General features: G+C 42.9%; 1 protein-coding gene across 1 annotated transcript in view; it reads right to left on the minus strand.

Moving 5' to 3' along the window:
• Positions 1 to 18,566: 18,566 nt before the first annotated feature.
• LOC129868728 (carotenoid-cleaving dioxygenase, mitochondrial-like) overlaps positions 18,567 to 25,051 on the minus strand; it is a 79,000-nt gene continuing 72,515 nt past the window's right edge. Inside the window, exon 12 of the mRNA XM_055942936.1 lies at positions 18,567 to 19,199. Coding sequence (XP_055798911.1) covers positions 19,083 to 19,199 — 117 coding nt within the window. The 3' untranslated portion in view covers positions 18,567 to 19,082. The remainder of the gene's footprint in view (positions 19,200 to 25,051) is intronic.

Genomic DNA, 25,051 nt, shown 5'->3' on the forward strand with positions numbered 1-25,051 from the left:
TAATAATATATTGAATGCATTAACAGGAATTGCCATAACCAACCAAACATTGTAGATTAGAAATTATAGGAATTAACGGTAAATGTACCACTGGTGATGTAATGGGGAATTGATAGACACTAATAATAAAAGCAAACAATTCACACAAGGAAGTCATGAAACAATGAATGTGCACAAATTGGCAGGAGAGAGCATATTATGGAGAAAGACATGCATTTGAGCCATATCCCCTTCTTCTTGGACTGTGCCATCCACACGGCCTCTGCAATGGATTAGTTCACTGAGATGGGCGTAAATCAGACAGGTGTGTCGTGTGCCATAAAAAAAAAACACCTTATGTATATTTGCTACTGCTTAACTGTCACGATCGTGTGTTGGATTGACGGACCAAAACGCAGCATTAGGAAAATAAGCCATCTCCTTTTATTGACGAAGAAGGCAAAACGAAACAAACACACTTAAGAACTAACCAAAACAATAAAACGATCGTGAAGCTAAATAAACGATGTGCACACACAGGCTACAAACGTTTAACATAGACAACTACTCACAACAAATGAAAGCCTATGGCTACCCTAAATATGGCTCCCAATCAGAGACAACCGAAATCAGCTGTCTCTAATTGGGAACTCATTCAGGCAACCATAGACTCTCCTAGACAACTAAACATACATAGACAACGCTAGACACATGTACTCAACACAAACCCATATACTACACCCAACAACCCCTTTACCATAGAATCACCCAAAACCAACAAAACACAAACATTCCCCATGTCACACCCTGACCTAACTAAAATAATAAAGAAAACAAAGAATACTAAGGCCAGGGCGTGACATAACCCCCCCCTTAAGGTGCGAACTCCGGGCGCACCATTACACAGTCTAGGGGAGGGTCTGGGTGGGCTTCCATCCACGGTGGCGGCTCCGGCACTGGTAGTGTTCCCCACGTCACCACAGTCCCTAACCGCCTCCTTAGCTTCCTCCAAATGACCCCCCTCCACATTAACCCCACTGCATTAAGGGGCAGTTCCGGACTAAGGGGCAGCTCCGGACTAAGGGGCAGTACCAGGGTAAGGGGCAGCTCCGGACTAAGGGGCAGTACCAGGGTAAGGGACAGCACCAGAATAAGGGACAGCACCAGAATAAGGGGCAGCACCAGGATAAGGGGCAGCTCCGGACTGAGGAACGGCAGCTCCGGACTGAGGGACTGCAGCTCCGGACTGAGGGACGGCCCATGGCTGGCTGACAGATCTGGCTGCTCATGGCTAGCTGACGGATCTGGCTGCTCATGGCTAGCTGACGGATCTGGCTGCTCATGGCTAGCTGACGGATCTGGCTGCTCATGGCTAGCTGATGGATCTGGCTGCTCATGGCTAACTGACGGATCTGGCTGCTCATGGCTGGCTGACGGATCTGGCTGCTCATGGCTGGCTGACGGATCTGGCTGCTCATGGCTGGCTGACGGATCTGGCTGCTCATGGCTGGCTGACGGATCTGGCTGCTCATGGCTAGCTGACGGATCTGGCTGCTCATGGCTAGCTGACAGCTCTGGCAGATCCTGTCTGGTTGGCGACTCTGGCAGATCCTGTCTGGTTGGCGACTCTGGCAGATCCTGTCTGGTTGGCGACTCTGGCAGATCCTGTCTGGTTGGCGACTCTGGCAGATCCTGTCTGGTTGGCGACTCTGGCAGATCCTGTCTGGTTGGCGACTCTGGCAGATCCTGTCTGGTTGGCGACTCTGGCAGATCCTGTCTGGTTGGCGACTCTGGCAGATCCTGTCTGGTTGGCGACTCTGGCAGATCCTGTCTGGTTGGCGACTCTGGCAGATCCTGTCTGGTTGGCGACTCTGGCAGATCCTGTCTGGTTGGCGACTCTGGCAGATCCTGTCTGGTTGGCGACTCTGGCAGATCCTGTCTGGTTGGCGACTCTGGCAGATCCTGTCTGGTTGGCGGCTCTGGCAGATCCTGTCTGGTTGGCGGCTCTGGCAGATCCTGTCTGGTTGGCGGCTCTGGCAGATCCTGTCTGGTTGGCGGCTCTGGCAGATCCTGTCTGGTTGGCGGCTCTGGCAGATCCTGTCTGGCGGGCGGCTCTAGCGGCTCCTGTCTGGCGGGCGGCTCTAGCGGCTCCTGTCTGACGGGCGGCTCTAGCGGCTCCTGTCTGACGGGCGGCTCTAGCGGCTCCTGTCTGGCGGGCGGCTCAGTAGGCTCATGGCAGACGGGCGGCTTTGCAGGCTCATGGCAGACGGGCGGCTTTGCAGGCTCATTGCAGACGGATGGCTCAGATGGCGCTGGGGAGACGGATGGCTCAGATGGCGCTGGGGAGACGGATGGCTCAGATGGCGCTGGGGAGACGGATGGCTCAGATGGCGCTGGGGAGACGGATGGCTCAGATGGCGCTGGGGAGACGGATGGCTCAGATGGCGCTGGGGAGACGGATGGCTCAGATGTTGCTGGGGAGACGGATGGCTCAGATGGCGCTGGGGAGACGGATGGCTCAGATGGCGCTGGGGAGACGGATGGCTCAGATGGCGCTTGGCAGACGGGCAGTTCAGGCATCGCTGTGCAGACGGCAGACTCCTGCCGGCTGAGGCGCACTGTAGGCCTGGTGCGTGGTGCCGGGACTGGTGGTACTGGGTTGGGGACACGCATCTCAGGGCTAGTGCGGGGAGCAGCAACAGGACGCACAGGACTCTGGGGACACACAGGAGGCTTGGTGCGTGGTTTAGGCACTGGTGGTAAAGGGCTGGAGACACGCACCATATGGCTAGTGCGTGGAGGAGGCACTGGTGGTACTGGGTTGGGGCGGGGAGGTGGCGCCGGAAATACCGGACCGTGCAGGCGTACTGGCTCCCTTGAGCGCCGAGCCTGCCCAACCCTACCTGGTTGTATGCTCCCCGTCGCCTGACCAGTGCGGGGAGGTGGAAAAACCCGCACCGGCCTATGTAGGCGAACCGGGGACACCATGCGTAAGGCTGGTGCCATGTACGCCGGCCCGAGGAGACGCACTGGTGACCAGATGCGTTGGGCCGGCTTCATGACATACGGCTCAACGCTCAGTCTAGCCCGGCCGATACGTGGAGCTGGAATGTACCAAACCGGGCTATGCACGCGTACAGGAGACACCGTGCGCTCTACTGCGTAACACGGTGTCTGCCCGTACTCTCGCTCTCCACGGTAAGTACAGGGAGTAGGCGCAGGTTTCCTACCTGACTTCGCCACACTCCCTTTAAGGCCCCCCCCAAGAAATTTTTGGGTTGAACTCACGGGCTTCCAGCCTTGTCTCCGTGCTGCCTCCTCATATCGCCTCCTCTCGGCTTTAGCTGCCTCCAGCTCTTCACGAGGAAGGCGATATTCTCCCGGTTGAGCCCACGGCCCCTTACCATCCAGTATCTCCTCCCATGTCCACGAATCCTGTGTAGGTCGGTCCTGTTGTCGCTTTCCATGCCGCTTGGTCCTGTATTGGTGAGTAGTTCTGTCACGATCGTGTGGAGGATTGACGGACCAAAACGCAGCATTAGGAAAATAAGCCATCTCCTTTTATTGACGAAGAAGGCAAAACGAAACAAACACACTTAAGAACTAACCAAAACAATAAAACGATCGTGAAGCTAAATAAACGATGTGCACACACAGGCTACAAACGTTTAACATAGACAACTACTCACAACAAATGAAAGCCTATGGCTACCCTAAATATGGCTCCCAATCAGAGACAACCGAAATCAGCTGTCTCTAATTGGGAACTCATTCAGGCAACCATAGACTCTCCTAGACAACTAAGCATACATAGACAACGCTAGACACATGTACTCAACACAAACCCATATACTACACCCAACAACCCCTTTACCATAGAATCACCCAAAACCAACAAAACACAAACATTCCCCATGTCACACCCTGACCTAACTAAAATAATAAAGAAAACAAAGAATACTAAGGCCAGGGCGTGACATTAACAAAAAAACATATTGGTCGACCAGCAGCCTATCGACCAAACAATCGACTCATTGGGGTCAGCACTATTCCACACTATGCCTTTTATGCCCCACGATCCCTCAACTTCAGAGACTTTATAACTCTCTATAAACCCACCCTACATTTATCCATTTTCCCTATGCTGCTTCCTTCACTTGTTCTTCCCCTAATACGATAACATCTAGACTCAATAACGCACGTATAAAAGTGTTGTTGTGTCCTGTTTTTGCAACCATTTTTTCACCTGTGTAAGCAGGAGGACAGCATTATTCTGGTGCTCAGACTGAATGCAGTAATACATGTGTTGCTAACAATTGACATCAACAACATGGACCTGTTTAATTGACACGGATGGTGTTGATATAGCAGCGCTTAGGCATGGCTTTATTGTTTTGATTCTGTTAAGTGTACTTCTCATTCTGCTGGAGTTGACCTAGTATTTTATATGAAACCCAATTTACACATACAGTTGTTTCTAGATGCTGTTTTCCAGTTTGTTATTTGTACTGGTTTAATTCCTGAAATGGAAAAGCAGAAGAAACTGTGCACTCTCGGATAGTAAAAACAGTTCATATGGTGCTCTTCGATGTCCCAGGTTTGTGGCATTGATGAATAAATAATTTAATCTATACTTAAAGTCAGATGTTTTTTATATGTTATGTATGAAAGGCATATGTCTGTATTGTTTACTATTTTGATTTATTTAAAATAATCGAATTGTTTGAATTTGACTTGATTGATGAGTGACTAGGTGCATTCTTGTCAAATAATTAGGCTTATTCATTCATGATTATGGATACATTCGGCAATGACTTAATCTGGCTTTGAATCTGCAACAGAACATGTCAACAAGTTAGTTGTGAATTGCTTTAATGCAGCAGTGCATTCGGACACCATGAATTGAAATATACTTCACCTTGTTCATATAGTTATAGACTACTGGCTGAAGGATAAGATCTGGTAAAATAAGGGTATGTGCTAATATCATCTAGGTAGATAGCTTACTGTAACTAGCAAGCTAGCTTCTTTGCAAAAACCTAGACTAGTATTCATTGCATATTGGATATATCTGACTGCTACTAGAATAGTATTCTGTGCAATACCAACTGCATAAATAAGCAAATATTAGTTATATCAAAAATGCAACAAATGAAAATGTAAAAAAAAAGAAGCCTACATGAAACACAGACCTTGTTTGAAGTGGTTCCAAAATCTCATATGGGAATGGTGAAACAATTATTGGAACCATTTATGTGTTTTACTGATAGGCTTTATGGGTATTATGATGCATCCACTGTGGGGTTCTATGGTAAATTAAACTAAAAGCCAATTTCTACTAGATCTGAAAATGTGATTGCACAAACACAGTCCCTACAAAGTTATGTCCTAAATGTGAGCAGTTTATTATTGGATGCAATGTTCAGACATTCACAGAAGTAGCTACAGCATAACACAATCATTCAAACCGTAAAATGTAGGCTACATTTGTCCTAGCGCTAAGCGACGTAACGAGTGACATAACACAAGCGGTCCTATTTTTAGAACTCTCGGCTGACAGAAACGACAATATGAATTAGCTAATAGCAATTACTATTTATAATTAATCACATCATGAGTGAGCTCACCATTGATCTAAATAATTGAGTAAAACACTTTCTACAATCGAAAGTAATCCAACTATGGGTAGTTTGTGCTTGCCTGCCATGTTTGTTTTTTCGCATCAACCAAAGATAATAAGAGGAGACAAGATTAGTTTGGTCTGTTTATAGTAAACATATTGAAGGGGGTGTGTTGTCTACCATCATTCACATCCCATCATTCACTTCCGGAAGTTTTGTCGAAAAATTAGTGAACCCTCCCTCACCTCATTTTTTTATAACATATTTGGTCGTTTCCGTGCAACCCAGAGTGCATTGTATGTGAACAAACATGGCTCCAAACATAGTTGGAATTAGCTTAGCTCATCATAATCAGTACAACTGTCAAAATAGTATTTTACACATAATGTGTCCATTACAATCTATGCAAGAATCGGAATGCATGATTTGTCACCAGGACTTGAAAACATGTGAAGAAAACAGTAAATGAATAAATAATTACCACACAAAACATTTTCTGATAGTGATTTTTTGATACAAGTGGCGTTTGCCGGCAGTCAATCACGTAACCTCTCACTCCCACTCTGAGCCATTCAGTGTTGTTGTTTATGTATGTAGCTAGTGAGCTAAGCTGCAGCATTAGCAATGCCTTTCAAAAGGAGACAACTCACAAATGTGGAGATTTTTATAAATTCTGACAATGAGTCTGAGTATGAAAGCCAGGAATCAGATTCTGACAGTGTCAGTGAGGAGCCTCCCCCCAACCCTGTAGCCATTGAGAACCTTGAATCTGAGAACCCCTTGTCCACTGATGAAGTCCCAGGTCCCTTTGAAGATGCTGGTGGTGATGAAAGCAGACCGACAGTGGATGCAGTACAAGAGTTCTGTGGTAGCTGGAAGGCCGCCAGCCTATTCACCCCTCCTGGCCCTGCTGTTTGCTTTGATGAGTCCCAGTCTGGAGTGCAAAGCCCTTTGTCATTTCCCTCTGAGACAGAGTGATTCAAGCTGTTTCTGACAGAGGAGCTGGTGTGAGACATAGTAGACGTGACCAATCGCTATGCCTTGGCGATACAGGAGAAGAGAGAGACAGGAGTGAGGAGGCAACTCGCTAAATGGTTCACAACCACAATTAGTGAAATGTAAACACTTCCTGGTGACAGTCCTTCTCATGGGAATAGTACAGAAGAACTCCTTAAGAGAATACTGGAGCACGGATCCTATGTTTGCAACTCCCTTCTTTGCTATCCTCTTTTCCAAAGACTGCTTCCTAGGTCTGCTGCGATGCCTGCATTTCGTCAACAATGCTACTGCCAACCTAAATGACCCGTTACACAAAATAAGAAATGTTCCTCTATTATAATCACTCCTCTTCCACCCCAGCTGCCAAACTTACCCTGATTCAGATGCCCATTTTACCCATGCTAGATTACGGAGACGTAATATATAGATCGGAATGTAAGGGTGTAAGAGGAAAGCCCATAAAATTGTCAGAGACTCCAGTCACCCAAGTTATAGACTGTTTTCTCTGCTACCGCACGGCAAGCGGTACCGGAGCGCCAAGTCTAGGACCAAAAGGTTCCTCAACAGCTTCTACCCCCAAGCCATAAGACTGCTGAACAATTAATAAAATCACCACCGGACAATTTACATTGACCCCCCTCCCCCTCCCTTTGTACACTGCTGCTACTCGCTGTTTATTATCTATGTATAGTCACTTCACCCCCACCTACATGTACAAGTTACCTGAACTAACCTGTACCCCCGCACACTGACTCGGTACCAGTGCCCCATGTATATAGCCTTGTTAATGTTATTCTTATTGTGTTACTTTTTTATATTACTTTTTATTTTTGTCTACTCAGTCAATATTTTCTTAACTCTTCTTGAACTGCACTGTTGGTTAACTTCTCTAGGGTAGGGGGCACCATTTTCACGTTTGGATGAAAAGCATACCCAAATTCAACTGCCAGTTACTCATCCCTAGGAGATAAGATATGCATATTATTAGTAGATTTGGATAGAAAACACTCTGAAGTTTCTAAAACTGTTTAAATCATGTCTTTGAGTATAACAGAACTTATTTAGCAGGCGAAACCCCGAGGACAAACCATTCAGATGTTGTTGTTTTTTTGAGGTCATTGTCTTTTCAATTAGTTTTCATTGGGAAACCAGATTTCTAAGCAAATTGCTTGCAGTTCCTACGGCTTCAACTAGATGTCAACAGTCATGAGAAATAGGTTGAGGTTATTCCTTTGTGTAATGAAGAAATACGGCCATCTTGAAGTCGAGGCACTCCAGCTGTCCTGTACATGCGCTTCAATCAAACAGAAGGCATGCAACATTTCGTTTTAGTCCTGTATTGAACACAGATCATCCCGTCTTCAATTTGATCGATTATTAACGTAAAAAAAGACCTAAAGTTATATTACAAAGGTAGTTTGACATTTTTTGGCAAAGTTTACAGGTAACCTTTGATATATTTTGTCGTCATGTTTGAGCAAGTTGGAACCGATGTTTTTCTGGATCAAACGCGCCAAATAAATGGACATTTGGATATATATCGATGGAATTAATCGAACAAAAGGACCATTTGTGATGTTTATGGGACATATTGGAGTGCCAACAACAGAAGCTCGTCAAAGGTAAGGCATGAATTATATTTTTATTTCTGCGTTTTGTGTCGCGCCTGCTGGGTTGAAATGTTTTCTCTCTTTTGTTTACTATAAGTGCTATGCTCAGATAATAGCATCGTATGCTTTCGCTGAAAAGCCTATTTGAATTCTGACATGTTGGCTGGATTCACAACAAGTGTAGCTTTAATTGGGTATCTTTCATGTGTGATTTAATGAAAGTTTGATTTTATAGTAATTTTCATAGTAAATCATTTTAATTTGGCGCTCTGCATTTTCTCAGGCTTTTTGCCAAGTGATACAGTAGCGTCTTGCCTAAACTCAGATTTTTGGATATAAATATGAACTTTACCGAACAAAAAATACATGTATTGTGTAACATGAAGTCCTATGAGTGTCATCTGATGAAGATTATCAAGTGTAGCTTTAAAATGGTGTAAAATACTTGTATGCTTGAGGAATTTAAATGATTGGATTTCTGTTGTTTTGAGTTTGGCGCCCTGCAGTTTCACTGGCTGTTGAAGGGGTGGGACGCTACCGTCCCACATACCCTAGAGAGGTTAAGAGCTAGTAAGTAAGCATTTTACGGTAAAGTCTACACTTGATGTATTCGGCTCATGTGACAAATAAAGTTTGATTTGATATGAATATATTGCATTGACAAATCACAAATATGTGATATATAACAGTAAGAAACAGTAACTGTTGAGCTCCACAAGGGGGCAGGGCAGAGCAGAGCTAAGCAAAATAGGCCAAATGAAAACAAATTATGGTCATAAGGCCAGGGTAGCTTCAAATGACAACACAAGCTAATACTTCTCTGATGCAATTAGCTTTGTTTTACAGAGCTAATAGAAGAATGTTTCTTGCTACGTAAGCACGATTGAAAATAACACCATAAAGGTTATGGAATTAGTTATGTTACGTCGTGTGTCCACGGTTTTAAGGAATACACACAAATACACTGCTCAAAAAAATAAAGGGAACACTTAAACAACACAATGTAACTCCAAGTCAATCACACTTCTGTGAAATCAAACTGTCCACTTAGGAAGCAACACTGATTGACAATAAATTTCACATGCTGTTGTGCAAATGGAATAGACAAAAGGTGGAAATTATAGGCAATTAGCAAGACACCCCCAATAAAGGAGTGGTTCTGGACCACTTCTCAGTTCCTATGCTTCCTGGCTGATGTTTTGGTCACTTTTGAATGCTGGCGGTGCTTTCACTCTAGTGGTAGCATGAGACGGAGTCTACAACCCACACAAGTGGCTCAGGTAGTGCAGCTCATCCAGGATGGCACATCAATGCGAGCTGTGGCAAGAAGGTTTGCTGTGTCTGTCAGCGTAGTGTCCAGAGCATGGAGGCGCTACCAGGAGACAGGCCAGTACATCAGGAGACGGGAGAGTCTGTGCTGGCAAAACAGTCCTGTAGTTTAGCATCTGCTTCATCTGATCACTTTTTTATTGACCAAGTCACTGGTGTTTCCTGCTTAAATTTTTGCTGAATCAGGAGGATAGAATTATGGTCAGATTTGCCAAATAGGGGGCGAGGGAGAGCTTTGTACGCGTCTCTGTGCGTGGAGTAAATGTTTTTTTTTCCCCCTCTGGTTGCATATATGTTGATTGCATATATGTTGATATATATCAACAATATGTTGATAGAAATTAGGTAAAACTGATTTAAGTTTCCCTACATTAAAGTCCCCGGCCACTTGGAGCGCCGCCTCTGGATGAGTGTTTTGCTGTTTGCTTATGGCGGTGTACAGCTCATTGAGTGCAGTCTTAGTGCCAGCATCGGTCTGTAGTGGTATGTAGACAGCTACGAAATATACAGATGAAAACTCTCTAGGTAGATAGTGTGGTCTACAGCTTATCATGAGATACTCTACCTCGGGCAAGCAAAACCTTGAGACTTTTAACCTCCTTAGATATCGTTCATCAGCTGTTGTTTACAAATATACACAGACCGCCACCCCATGTCTTACCAGAGGCTGCTGTTCTATCCTGCCGATAGAGTGTATAACCCACCACCCCGTGTCTTACCAGAGGCTGCTGTTCTGTCCTGCCGATAGAGTGTATAACCCGCTAGTTGAATGTTATTAATGTTGTCGTTCAGCCACGACTCGGTGAAACTTAAGATATTACAGTTTTTAATGTCCCGTTGGTAGGATATACATGCTTTTAGCTTGTCCCATTTATTTTCCAGCGATTGTACGTTGGCTAACAGTAAGGATGGCAAAGATTTGCCACCAATGCTCCTTATAGGACAAATCGCTGCACTTTATACTCTTCTGTAAACTCTATATCCCCGTTGCAAGACCCACTGATTGATGCTAATTTATAAAACCCTCTTAAGCCTCACTCCCCCCTATCTGAGATATCTACTGCAGCCCTCATCCTCCACATAATGATGAGGGCTGACCCACAGCAACGGCGCCGGAGAAGAGGCAGATGGAGTGGTCTTCTGGTCAGACTTGAGGCGCGCACACCACCCACCGCTTCCGAGTATATTACTCGCTAATGTCCAGTCTCTAGATAATAAGGTAGACTAAATTATAGCAAGGGTTACTTTCCAGAGAGACATCAGAGATTGTAACATATTCTGTTTCACAGAAACATGTCTCTCTCGGGATATGCTGTCGGAGTCGGTACAGCCACCTAGATTCTCTGTACGTCGCGCCGAGAGGAATAAACATCTCTCCATGAAGAACAAGGGCGGGGGTGTATTTTTCATGATTAACATCTCATGGTGTAATTGTAACAACATTTCCGCAATATTAAGCTGATCCACCCCCAAGAAAAAAAAAAGAAAAAAAAAATTGTAACAACATACAGGAACTCAAGTCCTTTTGTTCATCTGACCTAGAATTCCTCACAATCAAATGCAGACAGTATTTTCTCCCAAGAGAATCCTCCTTGGTTATTTTCACGGCTGTGTATATTCCCCCACAAGCCGATACCACGACGGCCCTCAAGGAACTTCACAGGACTTTATGCAAACTGGAAACCATATATCTTGAGACTGAATTTATTGTAGTTGGGGATTTTAACAAGGCAAATTTGAGAACAAGGCTACCTAAATTCTATCAGAATATTGACTGTAGTACTCGGACTGGTAAAACACTGGATCACTGCTACTCTTACTTCCGTGATGCATATAAGGCCCTCCCCCACCCTCCTTTTGGCAAATCTTACCACGACTCCATTTTGCTCCTCCCTTCCTATAGGCAGAAACTCAAACAGGATGTATCTTGCTAAGGACTATTCAATGTTGTTCTGACCAATCGGAATCCACGCTTCAAGAATGTTTTGATTACACAGACTGGGACATGTTTCAGATAGCCTCAGAGAATAATATCGACGTATATGCTGATTCGGTGAGTGAGATTATAAGGAAGTTTATTGGTGATGTTGTACCTACTGTGACTATTAAAACCTACCCTGACCAGAAATCGTGGATAGATGTCGGCATTTGCGCAAAACTGAAAGTGTGAACCATCGCATTTAACCATGGAAAGGAGCTGGGAATATGGCCGAATACAAACAGTGTGGTTATTCCCTCCGCAAGGTAATAAAACAAGCGAAAAGTCAGTATAGAGACAAAGTGGAGTCGCAATTCAACGACTCAGACACCGACGTCTTGCTTCCAGTCAGACTAAACACATTCTTGAGGATAATATAGTGCCACCAATGCGGCCCGCTACCAAGGACTGTGAGCTTGAATAAAAATAAGGAGCATTTGCATGCCATAGCCTGAGGGCCGACGTGAGTAAGACATTTAAACATGTTAACCCTCATAAGGCTGCCGACCCAGACGGCATCCCTAGCCGCATCCTCAGAGCACGCGCAGACCAGCTGGCTGGCATGTTTACTGACATATTCAAACTCTCCCAATCCCAGTCTGCTGTCCACACGTGCTTCAAGATGGCGATAGCAGAGAATCAGCCTTCCTGAGATACCTAAGATAAAAACCTGAGATACCAAACCCGTTTACAAGGTTGGTTAACTCATAAGGTTTCTTGGGTCTTCACCAAACTAGGTAAATCTGCCATTGCTGGAACCAACTACAAAATACATTACAATTGGATGTTCTGGTGCCGCTCTGGCAATTTAAAATATCGATTGAGGAAATTCTTACTGAGAAAAGTAACTGTTTTTCTTGAATATTTGTGTTGTCCTTTATTTTAGTTTGTTACATCATATCTAACTTGTTTTGTCTTGAATTGAATATGCAGGGCTCTCTGTTGAAAGATTTCTGGTCTCACTGGGGACTCCCTGTTTAACCTTTACAGCCCAGGGGTTCCGCTAGCGGAACACCCACAACATTCCGCTGAAAAGGCAGCGCGCGAAATTCAAAAATATATTTTTAGAAATATTTAACTTTCACACATTAACAAGTTCAATACAGCAAATGAAAGATAAACATCTTGTTAATCTACCCATAGTGTCCGATTTCAAAAATGATTTACAAGTGAAAGCACAACATATGATTATGTTAGGTCAGAGCCAAGTCACACACACAGCCATTTTTTCAGCCAACATTAGGAGTTAGAAAAAGCAGAAATATAGATAAAATGAATCACTAACCTTTGATTATCTTCATCAGATGACAGTCATAGGACATCATGTTATACATGTATTGTGTGTTTTGTTCGATAATGTGCATATATATATAAAAATCTCAGTTTACATTGGCGCCTTACGTGCAGTAATGTTTTGATTCCAAAACATCCGGTGATTTTGCAGAAATTCTCATAATAAACATTGATAAAAGATGCAAGTGTTATTCACAGAATTAAAGATAAACTTATCCTCTATGGGACCGCTGTGTCAGATTTAAAAAAAACTTTACGGAAAAATAATAATCTGAGAACGGCGCTCGGAGCCCAATCCAGCCAAAGAAATAGCCGCCATTTTAGCGTCAACAGAAGCTACAAAAACACTATAAATATTCACTTACCTTCGAATAACTTCATCAGAAGGCACTCTCAGGAATCCCAGTTCAACAATAAATGACTGATTTGTTCCATAAAATTCCATAAAGCCCATCATTTAGCCACTTGTTAGCATGTTCACCCCAATAATCCATGATCATGACGCACGAGCAATCCCTCCAGACAAAAACTCAAAGTTCCGTTATAGGTCGTAGAAACAAGTCAAATGATGTATGCAATCCATATTTAGGATGTTTTTAAAATTAATCAACAATAGGATCCAACCAGAGAATTTCATTGTCTGAAGAAAAAGCATTGGAACGAGAGCATACTCTCTCATGACCGCGCATAATGAGACCGAGGATTTCTGCAGACCACTCAGTAAAATAGCTCCTATGAGCCCCTCCCTTATAGTAGAATCCTACAACCAGAATCTAAAGACGGTGACATCTAGTGGAAGCACTAGGAAGTGTTTGCACATCCATAACTAACAGGGATATCAATTGGCACTGTTTTGAAAATCGAGTTCTCACTTCCTGTTTGGATTTCTTCTCAGGTTTTTGTCTGCCATATGAGTTCTGTTATACTCTCAGACATAATTCAAACGGTTTTAGAAACTTCAGTGTTTTCTATCCAATAGTAATAATAATATGCATATATTATCGTCTGGAACAAAAGTGAAAATGCTGCCCCCTATCCCAAAGCTACATTTTGCAAATTGGATATTTAGGAGAGGGATGATTTGCAGTCAGAGACAAATAAATGGGTAATCAACATTTATTGAAAAGGAAAATGCTAAATTCTCGCTGAGAATGGTATGCCCACATTGCGCCTTTGTGTTTTCAGCTATGATATATTTTTCTGATTGCAAGCCGACTGTTTTGATCATAACACTTTTAGGTAAAAAATAATAAAAAATAGTATTTGGGGGGGGGGGGGGGGGCTTGCCTGTATTGCTTGTTATTAGTTTGAAACAATGTACAAATAAAATATCATTGAGCTAATAAAGCCGCATACAAACATGGTCTCTTTTTTGCTTTGTTGAGTAAGGCAGCTCCAAAATGTAGGTATTTCAGCCTAGCTCAGTGCTTTCTGTGGTGGTGGGGCTAGCCAGTAGAAAATACAGAGCGTTGCGCCTGATTGGCTCAGTTTTCTGTTTTGATTGGCTCAGTTTTCTGTCACTCATGGGACAGTACATCATCAATACTTGTAAGGTTAGAGCTCGAAAAATTTTGCCTCTTGTGTTCTGCCATAGAGTTATATTAGAAGTGCCCATGCAAGAAGGCTCAAGGTCTTTGACATCAAATCACGTTACATCTACAGTAGCTTTGATTAGACTGTCAAAATATTAGCTAGCAGTCATCAAGTCGACAATCTACTGGCAAATCCTTCTTAATCCGTGTCATATGAAGAGAAATAATTAAGAGAAATTATAGATAAAACTTATCGGTGCTCATCGGCCATTGCACATAAAGATCACACAACAAGTTGGAAATCGCAAATTCAACAATGAGTCGCTTGGAAGGAATCAGTGGCTAACCGCAAGTGTTGCCAAGAAACCACTAAAGTTAGCCTGCTATTCAATGGAGTGGCTGTGTTTTTCCCCCCGAGTTCCCACCAACAGAGAACCACCTTCACAAGTGCCACCTTCACAAGGTGAGTCCAAAAATGTCTTGTATGCTGCTGCATAAATGATGTCATGCAAGTGATAAATGCAACTATAGGGGGTGCTATTTCGCATTAGCATAATTAACTCTACAGATTAAACTGCCTAGTACTCAATTCTTGCTCGTACAATATGCATATTATTGTTATTATTGGATAGAAAACACTCTCTAGTTTCTATAGTCGTTTGAATTATGTCTCTGAGTGAAACAGAACTCATTCTACAGCACTTTTCCTCCCAGTGTGTGAGATTTAGACATCTTGGCCTCTGGTTCCAGATCAGTTTTTAAAGTCTCTGTTAATCCTATGAGATACAAACACTGCCCACGCCTTCCACTAGATGTCAGTAAGTGATGACAATTTGAATGGAGTCTATTGCGCAATCACAGGCTCTATAAATGACCAAAGACCGGAAGTAGGATTCCTTTGGAGTCTGCGCTCAACGCAAGAAGGATATCTGACTGGCCTTTTTCCAAGTCTTGATTTAGCCAGTAATATAGTGTCGGTCATGTTTTTACTCGTTATAGGTGTTAGAAACATCATAATGTAGTTAATTTAAACCGTTTTATAGCAATTTATATCCGTTTAGTGCGATTTTGAGGCATTGCTTTGTAATAGACTTTGAAGCTCCGGGCACGTTTCGGGGTCCCGGTCGTACGTTAGTGAGCATTTCGACGGACAAGTGGACATCTTTCGACCAAAAGAAGATTAGACCCAAGAAAGGATTCATTGCCCAAGAATCTGATGGAAGATCGCCTCATAGTAAGAAATATTTAAGATGATAAATTGTTGTTCTGTAGAAAAATGTCAAACGCACGTTCTGCCATTTTGTTAAATGTAGCTTTGCTTGGCGCAACCTGTATTGAAAAGTAAGGATAATTTAAAAAATGTAATTCCGCGATTGTATTAAGAATTAAATTGTCTATCAATCGCTGTCCACCCTATATTTTTTAGTCAAGTTTATGAGTATTTATGTATAAGACTAGAGCACGACATTTTCTGACCAGCTGTGCTACTTTTGTCATTGTCTAACCATGATTTTGGTGGCTACATATGCACATTTTCGAACAAACTGTATATGTATGTTGTAATATGATGTTACAGGAGTGTCATCTGAAGAATTCTGAGAAGGTTAGTGAAAAAATTTATATATTTTGGCGATGTTTACGATATCGCTCTCTTTGGCTAGAATCAGTGCTCGGGTAACGTTTGCGTATGTGGTATGCTAATATAACAATTTATTGTGTTTTCGCTGTAAGACACTTAGAAAATCTGAAATATTGTCTGTATTCACAGGATCTGTGTCTTTCGATTAGTGTATGCTGTGTATTTTTACGAATGTTTGATGATTAGTAATTAGGTAATACACGTTGCTCTATGTATTTATTCTAGTCCATTTGTGACGGTGGGTGCAATTGTAAACTATGATATCTACCTGAAATATGCACATTTTTCTAACAAAACCTATCCTATACCATAAATATGTTATCAGACTGTCATCTGATGAGTTTTTTTCTTGGTTAGTGGCTATCAATATCTTAGTTTAGCCGAATTGGTGATAGCTACTGGTGTTGAGAGAAAATGGTGGACAAAGAAAAATTGTGATTTTTGCTAACGTGTTTAGCTAATAGATTTACATATTGTGTCTTCCCTGTAAAACATTTAAAAAATCTGAAATGGTGGCTTTATTCACAAGATCTGTGATTTAATGATATTTAGATGCTACTATTTAATTGTGACGCTATGCTAGCGATGCTAATCAGTGTGGGGGGGGGGGGTGGGGGGTGCTCCCGGATCCGGGGTAGAGGCTCGTTAGAGGTTAAGAAAGTAATACTAAGTGTATGTTGTGTAGTAAGCTGTTAGTAGCCCATGTGCCTCACCCTAAATATGTGGTCTATTTTCACCAACACGGTATTGTAAACACATCGTTTGTGGCCGGGTGTGCACTTGTTTGGCTACGTTTTTTTGTACATCTTTGCCAGTGCTACTGATAGTAGTTGTGGTGCTTGGTGCTTGGCTTGCACGTGCCAATTCAGCACACACAACATTATATAATAGAATTGTGTTATTTGAAGTGTCAAATTAAAAGCTTATTTAACGCGTCAAATAGTGTTAAATGACGTGTATCTTTTTTGACACGCAAAGACCCATACAGAGTTCAATGTGCCTCACCCTAATCATTTGTTCTACCACTTAATTTTGCCTACTGTTCCAACTTGGTGGTGCACAAATAGCCTGTAACCTGTTTTAGGGAATTGTAATCATCAAATATTGTAAGAGCTTTCGTTGTCTGTTTATATGCGCCATTTATTTATCCTACGGTTCTGACTTGTATAGGGTGTGCACTGTAAGAATGGCCCGTGTTCTGTATTCTGTTGCTGTACATTTCAAAAGTGCTGAACAAATAGTTATATTGACTATGTCCGTCGTCACTTGCTCATTAATGTCTTAATCAAATTTATGGATTGCCTCTTATGCACTTGTCGTCCCCTTATGCCATAGTTTGAACATTTCAGTAGAAACTACATTTGTTTAAGCAAGTCAGCCATATTTCCCGAATGTATTTTATATAGCCCTTCATACATCAGCTGATATCTCAAAGTGCTGTACAGAAACCCAGCCTAAAACCCCAAACAGCAAGCAATGCAGGTGTAGAAGCACGGTGGCTAGGAAAAACTCCCTAGAAAGGCCAAAACCTAGGAAGAAACCTAGAGAGGAACCAGGCTATGAGGGGTGGCCAGTCCTCTTCTGGCTGTGCCGGGTGGAGATTATAACAGAACATGGCCAAGATGTTCAAATGTTCATAGATGACCAGCATGGTCAAATAATAATAATCACAGAGATGCAGCGGTCTAAGCCACTACATCTCAGTGTAAGAGGCATCACTGCAGTCCCTGGTTTGAATCCAGGCTGCATCACATCCGGCTGTGATTGGGAGTCCCATAGGGCGATGTCAGGGTTTGTCTGGGGGTAAGCCGTCATTGTAAATAAGAATATCTATTTTTTTGAAGCAGTAAATGATGCTGAATGAACTGTTTCGCGGTCAGACAAGGCTCCGCTGAAAGCCAGCTGTAGCAGTGATTAGCTGTTAAAGGCCCTAACAGTTTTTTTAGGCACCGTTTGTCACCGTCATAGTACAATTAATGTATTCTTTAGTGTTGTGTTGTGTAGTGGCTTTGTTGGCATGCATCCCAATTTTTTTTATTTTATTTGTTTATTTTATTTGCCCCACCAAGTTTTACTAAAATTGCCACAGACCTAAATGCACTACTACCTTCAATTTGGCTCAATTTACATTTCCAATTTCCCAACCTGATATAGCCTTCCAGGCTGTAAGGGCTCTGCGTCTCAACCAATAGCCAACACAGGCTAATTACCCCAAGCAGGGCTACAGCAACTTCCGGAGAGGGTCAGGCTCTTGGGATTTCCGGTGGCCATCGTTCTGGGTTATACTGCGCAACAGCAGTGGAACCCTATAGTTTTTCAAGGAATTTTTGTGGTGATTAAACATCAATAATTTAGAAATGATCAGAATAAATGTTCTGTATATTCTCAAATTGAAAAAACGGACACATCCAGCTTACTTAAGCAAAGGCAGCTGCACTGCGCGATATTTGTCACGCGGCACCCAGACCCCCAAACAACTTCCTATTTGTACTTGACCTTTCACCCCCAACTAGGAGAGGAGAGGTAGGCTACTGAACTTCAAGAATTGCATTCTGCGTGTAAATAATGTGTGAAAAATGTGTTTTTAATACAATAGGTAGGCTAACTCATACATAAGCAAAAAGACAACCATTTCAAATTATCTGCAGGACACAAAACCTTTTTCATCCCATAAGTGTCTGTCTGACTGCCCACTTCCGCCCTCAGCATGAATAAAATGCCAACTGTGCTGTAATGATCTCTGTCACGACACGCAGGTCCTGCGTGCATCGCACAGGAACGAAGCCCTCTAGCTTGGTCCTTCTTTTTCTGGGGGTTTAATACAGAGTGGGTTTGACCATGATGGTTTCAGGACAGTGGGTTGTATAAGGGAGGAAGGAAGGAAGGAAAGGAGAACGAGGGATGGAGGGACTTGCGGGCAGTTGGTTCAGAAAAACCACAATAACTGTATATAAAAAATGTCATTATACCACCACCCAAAAGGGCACTTGGCGAGTGGGAGAGGGGCACAGGTAGACTCCTTTCTGGGCATGTGGCTGCATGGAGAGAAAAGGGAATGGGAGGGAGGAAGGGAGGGGTAGTTGGTAGGTCAGTATCGCTGATCTAAGCGGTGGGGTTGAAGGCCCCATGGAAACCGTAGGGAACGTTGACAGGCACCTCGGCTCTCCCCAGCTCCTCCCATGTCCTGGCATCCAGAACCAGGAGGAATGTCCTCTTATCCTGGATAGAGAGATAGAACCTTCCATATTCATCGACATCAACACTCAAGAACATTAAAGATGAACCTCTATGAACATTCTAAATTCATCTTTATCAATACCGTATAAGTATGGCAAGGTTCTGAAATGCTGTAACTTGAGGTTGCTGCCCAGTGAATGACCCCAAATGACCCTAATGAATGGGTGAGTAAACTGAACAACCTGAAGAGGCTTGTGGTATGAATATGATTGATGACAAGTTTAAGCTATTTTCAATGAAAATGAAAACCACCATGTTAAAAAAAAAAATTCTCTAGCCCTTTACACTTACCCGTATATGGGTTAGAAATGGAAGATATTGAATGATATGAAATGCAGCGGCTGTACAGTAACATGCATTACATGATAAATCGCTGTAGGGGTTTTGACTGACAGCTGCTCTGAACTTGAGCACCGCGCGCGACAAGAAGTTGCCCCCATCCCTCCCGCTATTTGGGATACTTTTGCAAGTGTTTTGTTTAGAGCCCTACCGATAACTAATTTGACTGATATTAGCCTTTATTCCACAGATAAAGCGCCGATATTAGTAGTTGGTTTTCGGAAATCTGCAATGGGGCTGGCAGGTAACCTAGTGGTTAGAGTGTTGGACCAGTAACCGAAAGGTTGCTAGATCAAATCCCCAAGGTGAAAATCTGTCGTTCTGCCCCTGAACAAGGCAGTTAACCCACTGTTCCTAGGCCGTCATTGTAAATAAGAAATTTGTTCTTTAACTGGCTTGAATAGTTAAATAAAGGTTAAATAAAAAATCGTGAATTGGTGTTATAATTTTTATGGATATACAAAGTAACGTACAAAAAAGGTCAAAAAAACGAAGTGGAGCTATTTTGCAGTCTTTCCAGCTTCAGTTTGAAGTGATTGTGCTTGCTGTGTTTTTGGTTAGTTCCTCTGAACAACAGTGTCCTGACGAGAGAGCACATTTTCTATGCCAGGTGAAATCACACCTCATTAGCTCATTGTTATGGATGTATCCAAATAAATGCCACTAGAAAACAGCTTAAACAAATGCAAATGCAGCTACTGTTATTATTCTGGCTGCATTGTTTGACGTGACTAAGTTAGCCAAAGTTGGCTAGCTAACAAGCAAGGGACAATGCTATCCAGTATGGACTGGGTCGCCGTCCATAGATACAAAACAAGAAGACTGAACGACTGGGTCACGTCTCTGGCTCCTGAACCAATAGAACGAGCAACCAGCCGGCTTGGGTAGCAACCCTAGATTTGTGTCGAGACTATATCTTCATCGGGATAGGGGGCGGTGTTTCCACTTTGAACAAATTGCGTGCCCAAACAACATTTCCTCCTACTCTGTCCCAGAAGGTAATACATGCATATTATTATTACTATTGTATAGAAAACACTCTGAAGTTTCTAAAACTGTTTGAATTATTTCTGTAAGTATAACAGAACTCATTTGGCAGACAAAAACCTGAGAAGAGGTCAAAACAGGAAATGAGAACTCGATTTTCAAAACAGTGTCAAATGACACCCCTTCTAGATATGACTGAACAAACACTACCTAGGGCTTCCACTAGATGTCACCATCTTTATATTTTAGTCTTATGATTCTACTATAAAGGAGGGGCTCATAGGAGCTGTTTTAGTGAGTGGTCGTCAGAAATTTCAGTCTGGTTTTGCGCGCTCACGAGAGAGAGTGCTCTCGTTCCAATGCTCTTTCTTCAGACAATGAAATTCTCCGGTTGGATCCTTATTGATGATTAATGTAGAACACATACTAAATATGGATTGCAAACATAATTTGACCTGTTTCTACGACCTGTAACGGAACTTTTTGAGTTTTTGTCTGGAGGGATTTCTCGTGCGTCATGAAAATGGATTCCTGGGCTGAACATGCTAACAACAAGTCGCTAAATGATGGGCTTTATGGAACTTTTCAGTCATTTATTGTCGATCTGGGAATCCTGGGAGTGCCTTCTGATGAAGTTATTCGAAGGTAAGTGCATATTTATAGTGTTTTTGTAGCTTTTGTTGACGCCAAAATGGCGACTATTTCTTTGGCTGGATTGTGCTCTAAACGCCGTTCTCAGATAAATCTTTTTACGTAAAGTTTATTTTGAAATCTGACACAGCGGTTGCATAGAGGATAGGTTTATCTTTAATTATGTGATTAACACTTGCATCTTTTATCAATGTTTATTATGAGTATTTCTGCAAAATCACCAGATGTTTTGGAATCAAAACATTACTGCACGTAACGCGCCAATGTAAACTGAGATTTTTTAAATATATATATGCACATTATCGAACAAAACATAAATGTATTGTGTAACATGATGTCATATGACTCATCTGATGAAGAATTTCAAAGATTAGTGATTAATTCTATCTCTATTTGGGGTTTTTGTGAAAGCTACCTGTGCTGTGAAAAAAATGTCTGTGCTTTTTTGTATTTGGTGGTGAGCTAACATAAATATACATGGTGTTTTCGCTGTAAAACATTTAAATAATCGGACATGTTGGCTGGATTCAAAAGATGTTTATCTTTCATTTGCTGTATTGGACTTGTTAATGTGTGAAAGTTAAATATTTCGAAAAACATTTTTGAATTTCCCGCGCTGCCTTTTCAGTGGAATGTGGGGGGGGTTCCGCTAGTGGAACGTCTGTCCTAGACAGGATATCTTGTGGAAGGATGAAATAGTATGAATAAATTAATCAAAATAACAGGTAATGAAAATATGTCAATCATTATTTGAATATGTTGGTAACCCCTTGTATAAAGTGATAACGCCCTCGAAGATATATTGGCCTCAACTTCGTCTCGGCACTAACAACACCCGTTCCAATATATCCTCCAAACACTGGCTTCTTGGGGGGCTCCCGGGTGGCTAAGCGGTCTAAGGCACTGCATCACAGTGCTAGAGGCGTCACTACAGATCCTGGCTCGATTCCAGGCTGTATCAGGTCAGGTCAGGTCAGGTTGGTTGGGGCTCACCTAGTCAGTTGTACAACTGAATGCCTTCAACTGAAATGTGTCTTTAACCCTTTGACCCTCTGAATCAGAGAGGTGTGGGGGCTGCCTTAATCGACATCTTCGGCGCCCGGGGAACAGTGGGTTAACTGCCTTGCTCAGGGGCAGAACGACAGATTTTTACCTTGTCAGCTCAGGGATTCGATCCAGCAACCTTTTGGTTATTGATCCAAAGCTCTAAGCACTAGGCTACTTGACATCACAACCAGTTGTAATTGGGAGTCCCATAGGGCGGCACACAATTGGCCCAGCGTCGTCCGGGTTAGGGTTTGGCCGGGGTAGGCTGTCATTGTAAATAAGAATTTGTTCTAAACTGACTTGCCTAGTTAAATAAAAGTTAAATAAAATAAATGTAAAAATATATATTAGGCATTTTCACTTAATTATGACATGGTAATGACCGTGTCATAATCTGTTATTATGAAAAGTGTCAAGTAAGTGTTACCAAAACATTTTGGTAATAAACAGTTGAGCTGCTCTTGTCATAACAAGCTCTCATTGCAAGGTTGGCATAAAGTTTTTTTTATATTACCTTTGACTGTTGTAAAGCCCTGTAGTGAATCTACTCAATACAGTTGCTGATGCTGACGTTTAGTGGTGACATTAAGAATTGCATGTTAATGCATAGTTTGTGAACAAAGTTCAATTCATTCAGCCTTCTTATTTATTTTTGTGCTTTTGATGCTTCAGCATAAACACTTCTGCATTCTTATCCACTGCCAAAGATAGGTACAACTTAAAAATGTGTCGAAGAAGGTAAACTGAACCAGTGTTTTGTATTTAATTTTGTATTTATAGAGGACATAAAATAAATTATTCATACCTATTGTATTCATACCTATTGACTTATTCCTTATTTTGTTGTGTTACAGGCTGCATTCAACATTTATTAAATAGATTCATCACCCATCTACGCTCAATACCCCATAACGATCAAGTGGAAACATGCATTTTTTTAGAAATGTTTACAAATGTTTTAAATGAAATACAGATATATCGAATTTACATTCACACCCCTGAGTAAATACTTGTTAGAATCACCTTAGGCATCGATTACAGGTGTGAATCTTTACGGGTAAGTCTCTAAGAGCTCCGCAAACCTGGAGTGTACAATATTTCAAGCCGATTTAAGTCAAAACTATAACTAGGCCAATCAGGAACATTTAATGTCGTCTTGGTAAGCAACTCCACTTTATATTTGGCATTGTGTTTTAGGCTAGGGTCCTGCTGAAAGGTGAATGTGTCTCCCAGTGTCTGTTGGAAAGTAGACTGAAGCAGGTTTTCCTCTAGGATTTTGTCTTAGCTTGGTTCTTGTACGCTCAGCCCTCATTTATGTGCTCTCTGACACCTGGAGTTGGAAGACAGCGGACAAAGCCGAACAACTAGTCAGCCCGTCAAAGGTCAAATACACTGCTCAAAAAAATAAGGGAACACTTAAACAACACAATGTAACTCCAAGTCAATCACACTTCTGTGAAATCAAACTGTCCACTTAGGAAGCAACACTGATTGACAATAAATTGCACATGCTGTTGTGCAAATGGAATAGACAACAGGTGGAAATTATAGGCAATTAGCAAGACACCCCCAATAAAGGAGTGGTTCTGCAGGTGGTGACCACAGACCACTTCTCAGTTCCTATGCTTCCTGGCAGATGTTTTGGTCACTTTTGAATGCTGGCGGTGCTTTCACTCTAGTGGTAGCATGAGACAGAGTCTACAACCCACACAAGTGGCTCAGGTAGTGCAGCTCATCCAGGATGGCACATCAATGCGAGCTGTGGCAAGAAGGTTTGCTGTGTCTGTCAGCGTAGTGTCCAGAGCATGGAGGCGCTACCAGGAGACAGGCCAGTACGTCAGGAGATGTGGAGGAGGCCGTATGAGGGCAACAACCCAGCAGCAGGACCGCTACATCCGCCTTTGTGCAAGAAGGAGCTGCCAGAGCCCTGCAAAATGACCTCCAGCAGGCCACAAATGTGCATGTGTCTGCTCAAACGGTCAGAAACAGACTCCATGAGGGTGGTATGAGGGCCTGACGTCCACAGGTGGGGGTTGTGCTTACAGCCCAACACCGTGCAGGACGTTTGGCATTTGCCAGAGAACACCAAGATTGGCAAATTCGCCACTGGCGCCCTGTGCTCTTCACAGAGGAAAGCAGGTTCACACTGAGCACATGTGACAGACGTGACAGTCTGGAGACGCCGTAGAGAACGTTCTGCTGCCTGCAACATCCTCCAGCATGACCGGTTTGGCGGTGGGTCAGTCATGGTGTGGGGTGGCATTTCTTTGGGGGGCCGCACAGCCCTCCATGGGCTCGCCAGATGTAGCCTGACTGCCATTAGGTACCGAGATGAGATCCTCAGACCCCTTGTGAGACCATATGCTGGTGCGGTTGGCTCTGGGTTCCTCCTAATGCAAGACAATGCTAGACCTCATGTGGCTGGAGTGTGTCAGCAGTTCCTGCTAGAGGAAGGCATTGATGCTATTGACTGGCCCGCCCGTTCCCCAGACCTGAATCCAATTGAGCACATCTGGGACATCATGTCTCGCTCCATCCACCAATGCCATGTTGCACCACAGACTGTCCAGGAGTTGGCGAATGCTTTAGTCCAGGTCTGGGAGGAGATCCCTCAGGAGACCATCTGCCACCTCATCAGGAGCATGCCCAGGCGTTGTATGGAGGTCATACAGGCACGTGGAGGCCACATACACTACTGAGCCTCATTTTGACTTGTTTTAAGGACATTACATCAAAGTTGGATCAGCCTGTAGTGTGGTTTTCCGATTTAATTTTGAGTGTGACTCCAAATCCAGACCTCCATGGGTTGA

Source organism: Salvelinus fontinalis, chromosome 13, assembly GCF_029448725.1.
Source record: "Salvelinus fontinalis isolate EN_2023a chromosome 13, ASM2944872v1, whole genome shotgun sequence".
Lineage (NCBI taxonomy): Eukaryota > Metazoa > Chordata > Actinopteri > Salmoniformes > Salmonidae > Salvelinus > Salvelinus fontinalis.